At 49.9% G+C, this 17,106-nt stretch overlaps 1 protein-coding gene across 5 annotated transcripts in view; it reads left to right on the forward strand.

Annotated features, from left to right (window-relative positions):
• The window catches only part of PAX7 (paired box 7), a 106,870-nt gene that overhangs the window by 38,857 nt on the left and 50,907 nt on the right, over positions 1-17,106 (forward strand). For all 5 annotated transcript variants that reach the window (XM_064678875.1, XM_064678880.1, XM_064678877.1 and 2 more), the window contains exon 6: positions 10,379-10,578. In XM_064678875.1, the coding sequence (XP_064534945.1) occupies positions 10,379-10,578 (200 nt within the window). The remainder of the gene's footprint in view (positions 1-10,378; positions 10,579-17,106) is intronic.

Below are 17,106 nucleotides of genomic sequence, written 5' to 3' on the forward strand. Positions count from 1 at the left end.
ACAGCAGGAGGAATGTGTTTCTCATGTGTGGTTAAGTGCTCTCTGGTGCCTCATTCTCATGGGCTGGTTTTTCAGGATTGGGAAAGGTTTATGAGGTTAAATTTGTTTATCTTTCCTGAAAGAGTCTTATACTGAAAGGTCTTTAATTTGATGGATCCAGCCAGGGCTGAAACAGCAGAGGAACTACAAGACCAGATTAAGGGCTGTTGGCAGAGCTGTGTAGGGTTTGGGATGAAAATAAAAGCGGGTGTTGCAGACTGGGATGGAGGAGCAAGGACAGAGCTGTGAGGGGACCTCAGGGTGAGAACAGCAAGGCAGCGATGGCCAAGGCTGAGATGTGCTGGCAGAGCCCATGGGGCCAGAACTGGGACAGAAGGGGTGGCAGGACTTCAAGTACATGAGCAGAGCCACGCTGGGACAAAGCCAGGAGCAGCAGAGGTTGTCACAGGCAAGAAACTCTGAAACCTGGATTTATGGGTCGCACTAGGGTGGGATGGGATGTCCGTGCCTGTGTGGTGGGCTGATGAACAGGTTACAGCAAGAGCAGTCCAGCCCAGATGTGTGGGGAAAGGTCACTTTTGGTGAGGTATCGCCAGTACCTGAGACACGACTGTGGTGCTTCTGCTCAACCAATTTTTGAGAAAATTCTTGGTTAAAAAGTACTGGAATAGATTAAGGCTGTGGGAGTGGCTCCAGGATGGAAACACATGCTTGTTTATCCATATGAGAACTGAGGTAAAAGGGTAAAACTGCCCAGAGATGTCCATCCTCTGGCTGGGGGCTGTTCCGAGTCTCTCTCCTGTGGATCTGGGTGTTGTTTTCATGAGGGTGTTTGAATAGCACAGCGTGTTTTCTGTAGTGCCATTGCAGGCCCTCTGGGAGGGTGGGCGTGGTGCCTATGGAGAGCAGTGGGATGTTGGTTTGTGCTCAGAATGAGGAGGGAAACTGGTGTGAGGGGCTCCTGGACCCCTGGCTTGAGAGCACGTGGTGCAACGTTTGCTTTGCTGCAGTGGGAAAACAGGCATGGCTGGAGCATGGGGTGGGATCACAGCAGGCTGGGCATCACTGAGCTTTCCCTGCATTTCCTGGGCCCTAGCTGGAGCTTCCACCCAGTCGAGGCATGGCATGAATTTAGTGGATGAAAGTCAGGGACAAGCTGAGCATAAGGTTGAGAGGCTTCTTGCTGAGCTGGGGCCATGCCATAGCCTGCCCCAGGCCAACTCACCCCTGCCAGGACCCACACTGAAAACAAACAGAGTACCAAGCTGAACATGAACGTTACGTTTTACATTTTGGTCCATCACTTACTGGTTTTTTTTCATCTCCAGGTATCATACACACACTTGTCCTTCATGCCTGGCTGTGTATTCCTCAGGCCAGGTGTTCTGTTCCGGGTTTACCTGCTGCTTTAACTCCTAAATCAAGGTGGTTATCAAAGCATCAGATCCCCCATCCTTAATGCCAGCAGGCTTCCAGCATCCTGGCTGCCTGTGCCCCATCCTCCTGTGCAGCTCAGACCCTGGGGGATGTTTGTGCTGCTTCAACATCTTCCCTGTGTCTGTGAGAAATTGCCTGAAGGGAACAGGAGAGATGAAGCTGAAAGGGAAGAAGCAAAAAAGGGAAAACTACAGAGAAAGTGAACAGAGCTGTTTTCCCCCCACCTCTTTATTCCCCCTGTATCCCAGCTGGTCTCCCTTTGCTTCCCAGTTTTGGGAGCACTACTGATGCCTCTCTAAGGACACTGTTTGGTTTCAGGCAGAGGAGCCAAGGAGCCCCTGCAGCCCCTTTCGTGCAGGGCTGTGCTGGATCCTTCGCCTGCCACAAGCACGAGGCCATGAATATTGAAGTGAAAAAGGGGCCTTTTATGGACTTCACAGATGTGCTGGGACTTGGGGCAGGCCTCATTACCTCGGGGTTCTTTAAAAGGCCAAACAAAAGCCAGAAGAAAGAGTGTTAGGGGTGGAGGGGGCAGGGAGGCGAGAACTAGAAAAAAGTTGAAAGAAAAGAAAAGACGACTGGAGTTGATGGATATTCCATCTGTTTATGTTCAGGCCAGTGCTGGGAATTAACAAAGGCTGTTGGAGATGTAGGCTCTCTTTTGCCCTCCCTCCCTCCCTATCTTCCTCCAAATGTTCTGGATGGTTTGATTTTGTTCAGTGCCTGCAAGGAGCAGAATATGTTGTGTTTGTTGTGGCCATGTGTCTTCCCGTGGGGGCACCGCAGCTGGGACTTCCCTGCCAGACCCAGACTGGGCTTGGGGTTTGCTGGGCCCCCACATCTCTCACTGATTTCACATTCAGAGTGGATGGAGCCTCCAGGGCCAGATCCCTCCACCCAGATAAACGAGTACAAACTTCTTGGCTCCTACCAGAGCTGCTCTGGTGCGTCAGCAAAGGGCTTTGCTTGGGCTCTGTACATTGTGAAAGAGCATCTGCTTGGAGGTGCAATTCCTTCTTCTTTGTGGCTTTGGAAAAGCCTCCATCTAGTTCAGCTTCAAGGCAAAGGTACGTTCCAAACCCAGAGTTACCTGGAGTGGCTGCAGCTGATAGAGAGGAATGCAGGGAGAGCTGGTGGGGAGCCCTTCACTCGAAGCAAGTCCTCGTATTGGCAAGAGCTTTTTGGCAGTGGATGACTGTTCCAAGGAAAACAGGGTCTCTCCAGCTTTTTCTTTCCAGAATCTTGTAGTGCTCCACTTGCAGTTGTGCCTCTGAACCTGGCTAGACCTGCCCCCAAAAGGCTCAGACACTTGTACAAGGAGATTTAGGGATTTTATAGTGGAAAATGGAGGTGAATTTTGGACCTCTGTGCATCCCAAATTGACACCCCAATGAAATAAAATTTATATTCTTTTGTTTAGAATCACACACATATTTCATAGCCAAGTGCCAGGTGAGATAGAATGGTTTGGATTGGAAAGGACCTTAAAAATAACCTGGTTCCAGCCTCAGATACTCCTGTACAAGAGTTTTCTTGAAATCCCCAATCTATGAGTTAGGCGGTGAATTCTGGCAGAGCTGGGAGGACAGGGAGTTCTGGGGGATGCTCAGGGAAGCAGGATCAGAACCAGGGAACACTGAACATGTTGCACCACCTGTGGGTCTTCGAGCTCAGCACGTGAATGTGGGGCCCCTCCTGGGTGAACCTTTGGATTCAGCCGTGGAGAAATGATTGGATCCCTGGCTCCAGGACAGAACAGGGTTCTCCCTCTGGTCACTGGTCACCCACACGTGGGGAGCTGCTCACACTTGGACAGGTTGTGTGGGCTCCCTTTTCATCCATTAAGTCTCCAGCTCTCCTTTCTCCCTCCAGCTTCTCCTTCCACATCTAATCTCCCTCATTCAGTAGAGACCTTGACATGCTGAGGGAATTCTCCAGCTGTGAACCCCCTCTCCCTTTGACCCTCACCCCTTTTCTATATCCATCCCAGACAGACAGACAGACAGACAGACAGACAGTGTCACTCCCTGTCAAAGAGCACCAGCTCCACTGTGAGTATTATTTCCAGGCTGGAAAGCCCATAATGGACATTACCTCAGTCTGTGGTTTGGTTACAGCTGGTCAGTTCAGAGCCTGAATAATAAAAATACAGAAAAATACCCCAACCTTTCTCTTGCCAGGCCCCCACATTAATGCTGTGCTGAACACTGCAGCCCCCAGCTGAGCTGTAAATGATTTTTTCATTTTCCTAGACCTGCTCCCTGGTCTGTTTGGTATTCAAGGGCACCCCACCAACAGGCACTGTCATTCTGCTTGGCCCGAATTACTTGATTAAAACGCGTATCAACTATTATGTGATTCGTTTGCTGCTGCTGCTCCACACCACAGCCCCCTAAACTATGTTAAACTGTGATACAGCTGCACAGGCACGAGCAAGCACTGGGGAATGGGGGTTTACAGGTTGGGAAGGGGAGGGAGGGGAAACCCAACTCTTTATTGTATGTGCTGTGGCAATTACTGGGTTTTTGTGTCTGGGAATGTGCTTGGAGAGGGGCGAGGGGGGCAAGAGATGAATTTGAAACACCTGTCCCCCTCTGCAGTCCCACCTGCTGCTGAATAGGTTTGGAGGTGAGCAGGGTTATTTGGGGCACACAGAAGCACCTCTGGCTCACTGGGAACTTGGGACTTCTTTGTTTTCCAAGGAGAGACGAGGCTGTTCTTGTTTCTGTGCTGGAAACTAAAACCAAGGCAGAACATTTCTGTGATGCTGCCACTGTGTCACCTTTCCTCTCAGCCTTCTCATTGTCTTGTTTGCATTTTGATGGGGTTTGTTTGCTTTCTGCCAGAGGGAAAGGCAGATGCTCAGAAGTCAGGGAGAGTTCCAGCTCTGTCTCCTGAAGCTGTGGATTGCAGGAGCAGCACAGGAGATGTGCTCTGTGAATGAACTGCTGTGTCTGGGTGATCCTTCTTCATCCTACATGCTTTTGGGGGAGCAGGAAGGAAGCACGAGCTGTGCAGTCCCACCCTCCTGCTCCAGAGGTGTGTTATAGCCCAGGCCCATGGCAAGGATCTCACTGTAGTCATGGAATGGGTGGAGTTGGAAGGGACCTTAAAGCCCATCCAGTGCCACCCCCTGCCATGGGCAAAGACACCTTCCACCAGCCCAGGCTGCTCCAAGCCCTGTCCAACCTGGCCTTGGACACTTCCAGGGATGGGGCAGCCACAGCTTCCCTGGGCACCCTGTGCCAGGGCCTCACCACCCTCACAGGGAAGGATTTCTTCCCAGTATCCAGCCTAAATCTACCCTCTTTCAGCTTAAAGCCATTCCCCCTTGTCCTCTCACTCCAGGCCCTTGTAAATAGTCTCTCTCCATCTTTTTTGTCAGCTCCTTCAGGTACTGGAGGGCCACAATTGGGTCACCCCAAAGCTTCTCTTCAGGCTGAACAATCCCATCTCTCTCAACCTTTCCTCATAGCAGAGGTGCTCCATCCCTCTAATAAACTTGGCCTCCTCTGGATATAGAGATTTTATTATTTTAGGCCCTCATGCCAAGGTATCCCCAAGCAGGAGGTGTTCCCACCTGGGAGGTGGTGAATGGTAATGTAGCACCATTTATTATGGCAATGTCAGGAAGCAAAAACATCACTTGAGGTGAAACCTCGTCAAGAGACTCTTTAATTGTCCTCCAGCATAAAAAAAGCCTGAAGTTCAAGTGCACGTGGGACTGGAAATGGGTTCATGGACACATTTCTGCTGCTGGGGCCACCAAGAGACAGCTCTGGTGGATGGAGAGCACTGTGCAGAAGGGAGGGCCTTGTGTGGAGCTGGACTGTGGGGGTGCTCGGGACTTGCTGATACCTTCCAAGTGAGGTTTTCCTCCTTCTCTCATGCCTTCAAATCCAGGTTTCCCTGTGGCTGCATTGGCTCCCCAGCCAATCACCTCCAGGTGGGTTCTGTGGAGCATCTCTGCTGCTCCAGCTGTACTGGAGTGTGTTTGCTGAAGCCAATTGCAGCACAGGAGGTGCAGTTGTAGCCAAGCCATTCACAAACCCAGACCCTTCCTCCCTCTCCATCTCTCCCCTCCAACACACATTTAATTTTTAGGATGGTGCAGCTGGAAGGAAGAAAGAAAGAGAGGAAATGAGATGAGGAATAGTGTGCAGCTCTCCTTTACCCTCTGACAAAATCCAACCCCCACTTTAATGAATGCGTTTCCATGTCTGGTCCTCTCTGCCAATCCTTCCAGACGGCTCCAAGGTGCTTCAAGGCAGGGCAGCAGGTCCTTGTAGAACATCAAGAGCTCAGGCTGAGCCTGAAGGGTCTTGTTGTGGCCGATTCCACCTAATCCTGTTGATTAATTTAACTCCAGGGCTAAGAGGAGTCCAGAAGCAGTGAATGGAGAGGAGAAAGGCAGAGGGGGTGGAAGGGAAGTAGAGGAGGGAAGGGAATGGGGAGAGGAAGGACACAACCAGTCTGTAATTACTGAGGGTTTTCTCAGTCCTTTACTCCAGCTCCCTTTGCTCCTCTCAGATCCCTTCAGAGAGCTCTGCCCAGCTCTCTCTAGTTGTACCCATCCTGAACCGGCAGCATTATTGAGGAATGGGAGTTTGGGGGAGGTAATTCCCACATTTCCTCGGGCCAGAATGGCTCCCAGGATGTGCCCAGGCTTCTCTTTGTCACCTTTGCTGTGCCATCCTGCCCTCACCCCTGCACACTAGCTCTGGCCACACTCGTGTCCACGGGCAGAAACAACCACTGGGGTTCATCCCATCTTCCCCAGCCCACTGAAGAGCAGAACTCCACACTGCTCCACACAGACCTTCAGCAAGTCCCTTCACGTGGTTATCCCTCCCCTCTTGCACGAGCCAGGTTGTGTCTCTGGCCCAGGAAGGTACCTTACCTTGGCACAGTTCCTCGGGAGAAGAGGGAAGAGCCAACGAATTTTCACCCTGGCATCCCCCTGCTTTCACTCCCACGATGAAGTCTGTGCCTTTTTAGTTCTAAAAGTATTGCAAAGCAGAGAGGTTTGAGCAGTTTGTTTTCTTCCTGAGCTACAGAGCAGTTACACAAAAAATAAAGGTGGAATTGCTCTTAAAATATAAAATCTAGTGGGATGAGTGTGTGTGTAACACACATGCTTTTCCTTAAGTTTTTTCCTTTTCTCGGACTTGTTCTGCTGTGAGATTTTTTTCCTCCATTTGTGTTCCCTTTCTGCTCCTTCCTGTCTGTCTTTCCTGCTGGGATATCCTGGGGGAGCTCCGTGGTGGACAGATAGCTGGTTCCCATCCTTCATCACAACAACTGATTGGAAAACCACCCAAGAAGCTGCTTCTAGATATTTCTCCACTTTCTTATTTACATTGTTGCTTGTGCTGAGTAAGTGTAAAACGCTACCAGCTCGTGATTGTTCCTACAGCAATAATCCCGTTGTGTGGGGGCTGGAAACTGGGATTTCCCCTGCTCACAACCATTTTTCACACAGGGATGTGTTGCAAAAAATGAAGTGTTTAAATTTTGGGTGAATCCCCAGCGAGGGAGTCTCTTTGAGTTATTCTTGCAGCTTTTGAGAGCTTCTAATTGGGTGGAATCTTTGGGAGATTTTGGAAATGGTTTGTCCAAGGTATTCCAGCTGGTCAGGAAGGGCACAGACCTGTGGAGTTGCTTGTTAGGCAGGTGAGGGAGCCTGTCCACGATAGCAGGGATGTGTTGGATAACAGGCTCGACCAGCCCATCCCAGCTGGAAGACTTTCTCTATTCTTCCCTGATTCCCTGTGTGACAGGAGCAGCTGCTCCGTGTCAGACCAGCTGGTTCCACACATATCCTGGGATTTTTCTTGCTCTCTTGGTTTCATCTTTGTAGTTGGGTTGTTGGAGCCTTGGACTTGGCACGAGGAGCTGTGGCTTCTGTTCCCAGCTCTGCTCCTGACTCACGGGGTGACCGTAGGTGGGTGAGTTCCGCCGTCCCTGCCACGCTTGGGAAATGGGGATAATGCCAGGCGGGAGCTGTTGGGAGGCTTGGGGATAGGGAAGTTTACTTTGCAAGGGTTGGCCTTAACCCTGTAGGCAGCACTGATGGCTGTGGGTGGCACATGACAATCAGTCACCCTCTCCCAAAACCTTGTGGCCAAATCAGGGATCCTCAGTGAGGAGTTCAAAGCTGGTGCAGGAAGTTTGGCTGTTTTCCCTTTTGGACTTCTGCAGACAGAAGTGAAGTGTGGGAGATGAAATAAGTTACAGATCCTTTTCCAGACTGTTTTTCCTTCACCCAGGGAGATCCTGGATCCCAGCAGTTGGATCAGATGAGCAGATGAGCTGTAGGGAGATGATCTGACACTGCTGCCAGGGCAGGGGCAAGGGGAGACCCCAGCCATGATTACACTTTCATGACAGGACTTGCCTGTTTGGGGCTTTGGTGAAACACCCAAACAACCATTCTTGTGCTAAAGAGCTCACAGGCTGCCAGTTCCTACTAAGTGTGTGTAGTGTGTGTCCTAACTACACCTGGGTGGGTAGTAACTACAGAGAAATAGGACATTTAAATCTGAGTATTTTCCTTCCTCTGTGTTTTCCTTCCCCTTCCTCACACTGGCTCTCTCACACCCTAGACACAAACACACCTCTGTCCTTACTATTTTTCATACCCAACATTACCAGGAAAGACACAAACTAATTAATAATCACTTCAGTGATGAACTTAAATTTACTGAATGCTCTAGGTTTACAGATGTGCTTTTGCACAGCCTGGTACTCCAGGGCCCAGATGTGCTTCTACCTGTCCTGAATCATGTGGGACCCAGATGTGGAGGGCTTTTATTTTCAAGTGCAGATGTTCCTTTTATTTGACACTCCAGACCTTCCCTGAAAGTGGACAAAACCAAAAAACTAGTTTAGTAGCAGGTTTTTGCCACAAGCAGTGATGTTGTCTTTAAACTGTGGGGCAGAGGCTGCTCCTCTGAGGTCAAAAGCAAATTTCTCACTGCTTTTGGTGAGAAATGAAGAAATAAAAGATGGTCTAAAAGATGAATGTAAGTAAAGACCCTTACGTACTTATTGGTAAGCCAGAGGCAGAAGGAGGAAAAACCTGTTAGGGTGATGTTTTTGCCCCCAAAACAAGCCACCCACTCCCCTGCAGCAGAGCTGCCCTGGCTCCAGCACAACTGCGTTATCCGAGGTCCCACGTCCTCCCCGTGAAGCCCCGGGACATAAAAGCGTTTTTGTTTTGAATGCAGAGGCATTTTGTGGTGATCTCAGTATAAACAAGAGAGCTCCGAGGGGATATTTGCCTCCTACTCCTCAAACTGCCGCCGCTCCCCGGCAGCTGTTGGGGAATCACAGCTGCCGTTCCCAGCCCTGACAAGGAAAGAGGCAGATTTTTGGATGATGATGATATAGAGGCTGAAAAACACCGTGAGGAACTTCAGGGAACTTTATCGTCAAGTTGAGCACATGGAAGTCCTGATTTAATCCTTAGATTAGCAAAGGTTCACCCAGAAGGAAAAATTACTTCTCTGTGAGCACAGTTTGATTCTGGCTCTGTGGTTCCTCTGAAAGACAGAAGTCAAGCCTGGTAGGGAAAAGAAATCAGTGACATTATAGAGCCTCCTGTTCTCATGAGAGAGAAGGAAAAGGTGACAGAGACCACATCTCTCTCCTGCCTCAAGGGTATCATCTCTCAGGTTGTTCCTCCCCTGCTGCCACAGACCAGGGGCACGTTTCTCCCTGTCCCAAAGGCAGACACGAAGCCTGGCCTGGCTGAGATCCTTCAGACACTGCAGGGAACTGAGACCTGCACGTTGTGTCTTGTAACGAGATTTGTTCCATGAGAGCAAACACTGGAGTCACAGCTCCATGGTCTGGGTGTGCCCCCTCCAAAATCCACTGAACACTTGGGGAACATCAATGTAGTGCCTTCTGCTGTATCTCCAGAGGGGAAAAATGGAGGAAAACTGCGTTTACTTATTCCAGCTGTACTTCTTTGGGCCTCAGGAGGCAACAGATGTGGTGCCAGGCTCGAGGCAGGGAGAAGGGAAAGGCACAGGTCCAGGGAAAGCCAAGGAATAAGTGACCAATTAGTCATTGGGAAAGGACTCTGATGGCATCTGAACTCTGTAGGAGTCTGGTCTTGTGCAAAACTCCTGCTGAAATGGGGGAATTTAAGAGCTGAGGAACTGTATCCTGTGGGCAGCCCAACCTACAGGTAAAGCAGAGCTGGAAAGGTTTTTCTCCACCTGTAAGAATTCCTGATTGTTCTTTTTTTTTGCTTCCTAAAGTGGTTTAAAAGAGCTGAAATATTAAACACCGACACTTGACAAAACACAGGAGAAAATGAGGCAGCACAAGCCAAAGCATTTTTATGTGACATTTTTATGTGCTTATTTCAGCTTTGACATTTTTCAGTGTAAAATGTGCGCCTCTGAAACAGTAATTTCAAATTAAAAAACGGAAATTTCTTGAAATAAGTCAACAACTGGAAGTTCTTTCTCTGTAACAATTTGAACCAAGGACCACGAGCCACCGTTTTCCTGCGGGAGTTTTGATTTTCCTAAGTTTTCTTTGCAATGTGGGAAAAAATAATAGTAGGAAACAACATAAATAACATAAATCTGGCAGATGTGTTGTACATGGGCACCGTGTGAGGGTGGGCAAGCCCTGGCACAGGTTGCCCAGAGAAGCTGTGGCTGCCCCATCCCTGGAAGTGTCCAAGGCCAGGTTGGACGGGGCTTGGAGCAACCTGGGCTGGTGGAAGGTGTCCCTGCCCATGCCAGGTGGAACTGGATGATCTTTGAGGTTCTTCCAACCCAAACTGGAGTGTCTGTGATTCAGTGCTTTGTTTGATCAACAGGAGAACCAGGATTACTTCTCTGGGCTGCTCCGCTCTTCCCACAGCCTCTGTCTGACCTTGAACCACACAAACCTCACTCCCATTCCTCTACCTCCCCAGGTAACAGGTTGGATGAAGGCTCTGACGTGGAATCTGAGCCAGACCTGCCCCTGAAGCGCAAACAGCGCCGCAGCAGAACCACCTTCACGGCCGAGCAGCTGGAGGAGCTGGAGAAGGCCTTCGAGAGGACCCACTACCCCGACATCTACACCCGTGAGGAGCTGGCCCAGAGGACCAAACTCACCGAGGCCCGTGTGCAGGTGAGGAGGGTCAGCACGAGGGACCAGCCTGGGGAACAGCTCCCTGGTCACCCTGGGCAAGGAGAGGGTGCTGCTGGGCAAGAGGGATCTCTGCTCTGGGGGGAGCAGGGACAGCACCCAGGGAACGGCTGGAGCCGTGTCAGGGCAGGGTCAGGTTGGGTCTCAGGAAAAGGTTCTTCCCCCAGAGGCTGGTTGGGCACTGAACAGGCTCCCCAAGGCTGCCAGAGCTCCAGGAGGGTTTGGATGGTCCTCAGGCACAGGGTGTGACTCAGGGGATGGTCCCGTGCAGGGCTGAGGGTCGGGCTGATGATCCCTGTGGGTCCCTTCCAGCTCAGCACGTTCTGTGATTCTGAGGGGGTGTTGAAAGGTGGTGACATGGACACACTTCTCCAGATCCACATCCACAAGGATCTGAGCCTTAAATCCAGTTCTGCATGAACCCTGAGACGAGCTCAGATGGTCAGAGCGTGGTACCAATAACACCAGAGGTGTGGGTTTGATTCCTGCATGGGCCATTCACTTCACAGTTGGACTCAATGAGCCTTGTGGGTCCCTTCCAACTCAGAATATTCTCTGGTTCAACACTGGACTTGATCATCCCGATGGGTCCCTTCCAGCTGAGCATATTCTATCCTACATTCCCACAGATTTGCAGATAGGCCCTTTGGATTTGGCCCCTTGCAGAGGTACCAGCTTGAGGGTTCACTCCACGTTGGAACCAGGAGCCAAACTTTCCTGTACTTGGCAAGGCATTTGGTGCTCTGTTTTCTGCTGGAGAAATTCCTCCCTTTGCTTAGGAGGGAACAGTGTGTTTGTTTCTGGTTGATATTTGAGGACAAATCCCACCATTTACCAACTTTTCCCAGGGGAGCAGATCATATTTTGCAAAGTTTGCAAGTTCTGTGTGTGAATTTTTATAAAAGTATTTTTTTTTTCTCCCCCTCCACCTTCAGAGAGCATGAAAAGGGTGGGGGGATGGAAGGGGAGGGGAGGAGCAGGAAGGGAGGGTTCGGAGCTGGGGGACTCTGACATCTACACGATTAATAGCCCTTGTGGGAGCTCCACACAGAGACCCTTATGTCTGGAGATAAAGGCTGGGTCAGCAGTGTGTGCAAACACGCCGAGGGATCAGGAGTGTGAACAGATCGGGGGGTATAATAGAGTCCCTCGGGGACAGGGAAGGGAAGGGGGAGGGATCGGGGATTGTGCCAGGTTCCAGCAGGGAAATGGAGACCCCAGCAGGGAAATGGAGACCCCAGCAGTGATATAGAGACCCCAGCAGTGAATTGGAGACCCCAGCAGTGATATAGAGACCCCAGCAGTGAATTGGAGACCCCAGCAGTGATATAGAGACCCCAGCAGTGAATTGGAGACCCCAGCAGTGAATTGGAGACCCCAGCAGTCTGCCCTCCGTGCGGCCACTGCACTGCTGGGCTTTCACACCGAGCACAGGGCTCATCCCGCTGCCCCGGCTGGATCCTGGGAGAGGAGGGAAGCAGTTCTGCAGGCTTGTGACAGGGAAATACTCACTGACCCAGCTCCCCCAAACCCACACTGACCCAGCTCCCCCAAACCCACCCAGGTGTTTGTTGTCCGTGCTCTCGGGACAACGACCTCCATGTGCTCCATGTGCTCTCCCAGCAGCCAAAACCACAGGATGTTTTCGGTGTTTCCCCTCAGCTGTCTGGGAATGGACATTTCCCCCCACACCTGGACAGCTGCTGGTTGAGGACTTTTCCCATTATCCCTCTTTCCCAAAGAAGCATTAGCCAGTCACAGCACTGCAGTGGAAACCCTCTCACCTCCCTCCAGCTTCCTCTTGAGAGGTGCTGGATTTTCCTGAATCCATCATCCCTCCAGATTTGGCTATGGAGACTGGAAAAGGAAATCTAGCAAACCTTAAGCTGACTCCAGGTTTTGGTTTTAGCCAAAAGACCATCCTGGGGTGTTCAGCAGTAACAGTGTTAATGTGCTGGCAGTGTAGATCAGAGATAGATGGATCCTGGGAAAGTGGCTAATTAAGGGGACTAAGCTTGGAGTTGGAATGTGTGAATTCCCCCATTTTTGTTTTGCGTATTTTGTTCTAATTGCTCGCTCTTGTGTAGGTGGACAGAAGGTGTTAAGTGGGGAATAAAAATAGATGTTCCTGTGGTAAAAAGGTTAAAAAAAGGAGAAAGGAGTGCAGGGAGCACCTTTTTCTGGGGAGAGGGAAAGCTGTGTTGCACGAGCTGTGCTGAGGGATGGTGGGGTACAGATGTAATGGGATGTTACATCGACTCCTGAATTACGGACAGAAATCTCCTTTGTTGCCAAAGGTCCAGGGTTTTTATATCATTCACTTTTCAGTGCTCCAGTGGGGAGAAAGGGAAGAGTCCCAAGTGCACAAACCAGAGGCAAGTTCTTCTCCAAGGTGCTCTGACTTTGTTGTGACAGTGCTGGGAGAGAGGAGGGAAGCTAAAGCAGAGACAGGGAAAGCTAACTAACTAACTAACTAGCTAACTAACTAACTGACTAAAGAGAACCTTTCCCTTGTCTCAAGCTGTGATCTCTGAGTCCCTCTCCTTGCTCCCAGGCAGCTTTCCTGGAGGTTCCTGCCAGGGCTGCAGTAGCAGCTGTTCTCCGAGGCACATTCCTGATGGCTTTCTCATTCCAACATCCTGGCACACTCAGCTTCTTCCCACCACTTTTAAGCCTGCCGCCCCTTGTAAAATTTTCTGGATATCAGAGCAGATCTTTTGCTGGCTCTCAGGATCTACAGACATTAGTCAATCAAGTTCTTGTGGGAAAAAAAATAGCCACACACACACATCCACATGGACCTATCCAGCAGGGAATCTTCTACCACCTTGGAGTCTTACTACTGTCTCAACAGAGTTTTTAAGTCCAGGAGATGTGTTTTGGATTAAAAATGGCTGTAAAAACACCAGGGCCAGCTGAGATCAGGGTTTCTGGGTGTTAACAGAGAGTTTATTTTCAAGGGCCTGGAGTGAGAGGACAGGAGGAATGGTTTTAAATGCACAGAGAGTAGGTTTAGTTGGATATTGGGAAGAAATTCTTCCCTGTGAGGATGATGAGGCCCTGGCACAGGTTGCCCAGAGAAGCTGTGGCTGCCCCATCCCTGGAAGTGTCCAAGACCAGGTTGGACGGGGCTTGGAGCAACCTGGGCTGGTGGAAGGTGTCCCTGCCCATGGCAGGGGGTGGCACTGGATGGGCTTTAAGGTCCCTTCCAACCCAAACCATTCTGGGATTCATTCTGTGATTCTCTGAAGGGCCACATCTACCCATCCATCTTGTCCACAAAACTGAAGGTGTAAGATGGGAGGCAGATGTATGAGAAGTGTTTTGTGACCTATAATCACAAAAGATACTTGAAAGCAGCTCCTCAATGTCTGATCATCATTTCACCCACCTTCTGGATCCCAGGGCCACTTGTGTGCTGGGCAGCCCTGGCTGGACAATCCCTAGATCACAGCTCAGGTGCCTCTGTCTGACTGCATCAGGTGGACACCACACCCCTGTGGTGGATCCCATTTGGATAATCACAAACAAAAATAAGTGGGATTGTCTCTCTTTGCCTCTTCCTTGTCCTCACCTCTCTTTGCTCCACGTGAAAGGTGAACTCACCTAAGGCTTGGTGGTTCTCCCTCACCCCTGGGTGTTCACAGGCCACAGCCTCCCCCCGTGAGGAGCTGATGGCTCTGTTAAACTGCCCTGGCAGATCTCAGGCTCTGGCTGCTCGCAGCTGCCCAGCTAAGTGGAGGTTTGACACGCTGACAGCTCATAAACTTCACAACCGGGGGGAGGGGGGAAGCAGCTCCAGGGTCTGGTTTCTTGTCTGCTGGGAAGATCACGGGGGCTGAGCAGGATTTTTGCAAGGCCACTGCAGTGTTTGTGTGGTAGAGATGCAGGATTTCAACTGTCAGACTTCAACACCCCCGAAGGTATGAGCTGTTAAAAGGTTAATCCCGGGATGAGCATAGCCAGGGACAAGGCTGCCACGGATTTCTGGGTGAACTGGGATAGCTCTGCCAAACCCGTGCCCAGCAAGGCCAACAGTGGAAATTTCCACTGATTTTTGTGCAAGGCAAAGTCTTGACTCATGTGGCCACACTAATTGTCCAGGACTGAAGGAATTCTTGCCCATTTGCTAGTTCCCATTTCCACCCTTCCAGAAAACAAGCTGGTGGATGCCAAGCGTTCATGGAATTAAAAACTAAATCTAACAGCTAAATAATTCACTCACTAATTTAATGGGAGTTTTGATTTTGATCTTGGTTGTATTTTGGGTTTTTACACCAGTTTTTGCAATTATCTAACTGATGATGTCAAAGTTTTTATGTGGAAAAAAACCTTACATGGGATTCTGTGATAATTTTGAAGCTTTTCTGCCTGGATTTTCTGTAGAAGGGAGACTTTTTTTAGAACAACTCTTTTCTCATGAACAACTTGGCTTTGTTAGTAGAGTGTTTTTCGATAGGAATATAGTTTTGCCAGGAAATTTTTGACTTCTCAAATCAATGCTAAAGTTAGAAGAGCCACCAGGTGCCTCCTTCATTGGTGTGGGGAGCTGAAACAAAACCCTCCTTGTAGACAATCCCATGTATGGATTTGTTTGCCCAAAGGTGTTGTATTTTTAAGGCGAGTTCCCAACACGCCTTAGTGCTTATTTCACCAATAGAAAGAAATGGAAAGTAAACCCAAACAGTGCATGGGGCCACATTGTCCCCAGGTCAGCACCACGATCTCAAGTCACTTAGAAATTTCTCCACTGAAGTTGTTTCTTCCAAATATTCCTCGGGGCAGAGATTCCCATGCAAACACCCCAGCTCCGTTTTTCCTGGTGCTACAGTGAGTCAGAGGTGGGAAGTTCCGAAGTATTGCCTCAAGAAGCTTTCCCCAAAATCTACTGCAATTTTTGCCAGAAAACAGCTGCTGGTTTTTGCTTCTCAGCGTGGCCTGTGGCTGGTTTGGCTGGTGGGACCTGGGGCAGCTGGGTGTGAGTGTGTTTGTTATTCTGCTCTGGGCAGTGGGTGATTTCTGGGAGTAAATCAGCACAAAGAGGTGGATGCATTGTGATGCTGATTTTTGATATTAATTCCCAGGAAATTCCATGCACTGAGAAACCTTTATTTCAATAACAAAATTAAACCAGGCAGCAGGAGTCGCAAGCCAGTGCTTTATTGATCATTTTTATGATGGAGACCGTTGTGATTTCTGCCTGGGAGAAAATGGATGTTTCATTTAATAAAAGGGCTCAGAGCAATTCTGCCTCTGAAATCTCAGTGCATTTCTAGGCTCCTCACATAATGTGTATTTTATGACACAGTTTCAAACTGTAGTAAACAAACAGCCATGTTCTGGATCGTGCTGCAGAGGCTCAGATTTGCCAAATGAAGCACCAGAAAAGAAATTCTATGCAATTTTATTTGGAATTTTTCACAAAGCAATTCTGTTTTCAATGTGAACAAGCTGAAAACCCACTATTTACCAGCAGGACTCTGCAGTTTCCAGAAAATATGTGGATTTCAGAGGAATGTCTCAAATCTCTCTGTTGTGTGCTGGTGGGGACTTTAAAATATCTCTTAATTTGCAGAAATAGAGCAGTATCCCTGTAATTTACCTCACATTACCTTGACATGGAGGAATGAGATAGAAAAACCTTCTGGCTTTTACCACAGCCCACCAATTAATGTTACCCAGGCAAACACAGTTCAGAGGCAAATGAAGTTTTAACCAATTTTAAAAGTGTCACTGTGCTGTTTTCCTAAACGGGAGAGAAGCAAACACCCAAATTTGAAACTAATGCAGTTTTCCATGAAAGAAACCAAATATTTGGCTATGAAAGTAGACCTGCCCTTTCAAAAAACAACAACAACAACAACAACAAACCAAAAAAACCCTGGGTGGCATTTTTGGGTGCTATGAATGAATTTCACTGTGGTCAGAGCTCTGTCCTGCTCCTTGGGGTGGTGCTTTTTGGGGATGAAGGTGTTAAACACGGGGACGATGATGGTGAGCATGTCTCTGAGCACTGACTGGAGTCAGGCAAAGCTGCCACGGCCCGATGCTGTTTGCCCGCTGTTTTGCTTCCCAAACTCTTTGAGATGTGTCCAAACTGGCTCTTCTGAGGCGATTCCCCCTCCCTTGGAGGTCAGCTGAGAATGTTTCCTTTCTTCCCGAGGCTCCGAGTCGTTCCTGTTCCTTGTGAGGGGCTGCGATGGGTTATGACACAACAGCTGCCCCGTGGGTTTGGCACGGCCGGGGCAGGGCCGGGCTCTGCTTGGCAGGGCTGCCCTGGCACGCTGGTTCAGCCCCCCCGGCAGGAACAGCCGCTGGCACCGCGGCCGCGGCTCCGTGAGAACCGCGGGGATGCTGCTCCCCGTGCCCGGGCACGGCCGGGACGGTGCCAGGCACCATCCGCTCCCGGGACAGGTCAGGGTCAGTGCCAGGCTCCATCCGCTCCCGGGACAGGTCAGGGTCAGTGCCAGGCACCATCCGCTCCCAGGACAGGTCAGGGTCAGTGCCAGG

This window comes from Pseudopipra pipra, chromosome 22 (genome assembly GCF_036250125.1).
Source record: "Pseudopipra pipra isolate bDixPip1 chromosome 22, bDixPip1.hap1, whole genome shotgun sequence".
Taxonomy (NCBI): Eukaryota; Metazoa; Chordata; class Aves; order Passeriformes; family Pipridae; genus Pseudopipra; species Pseudopipra pipra.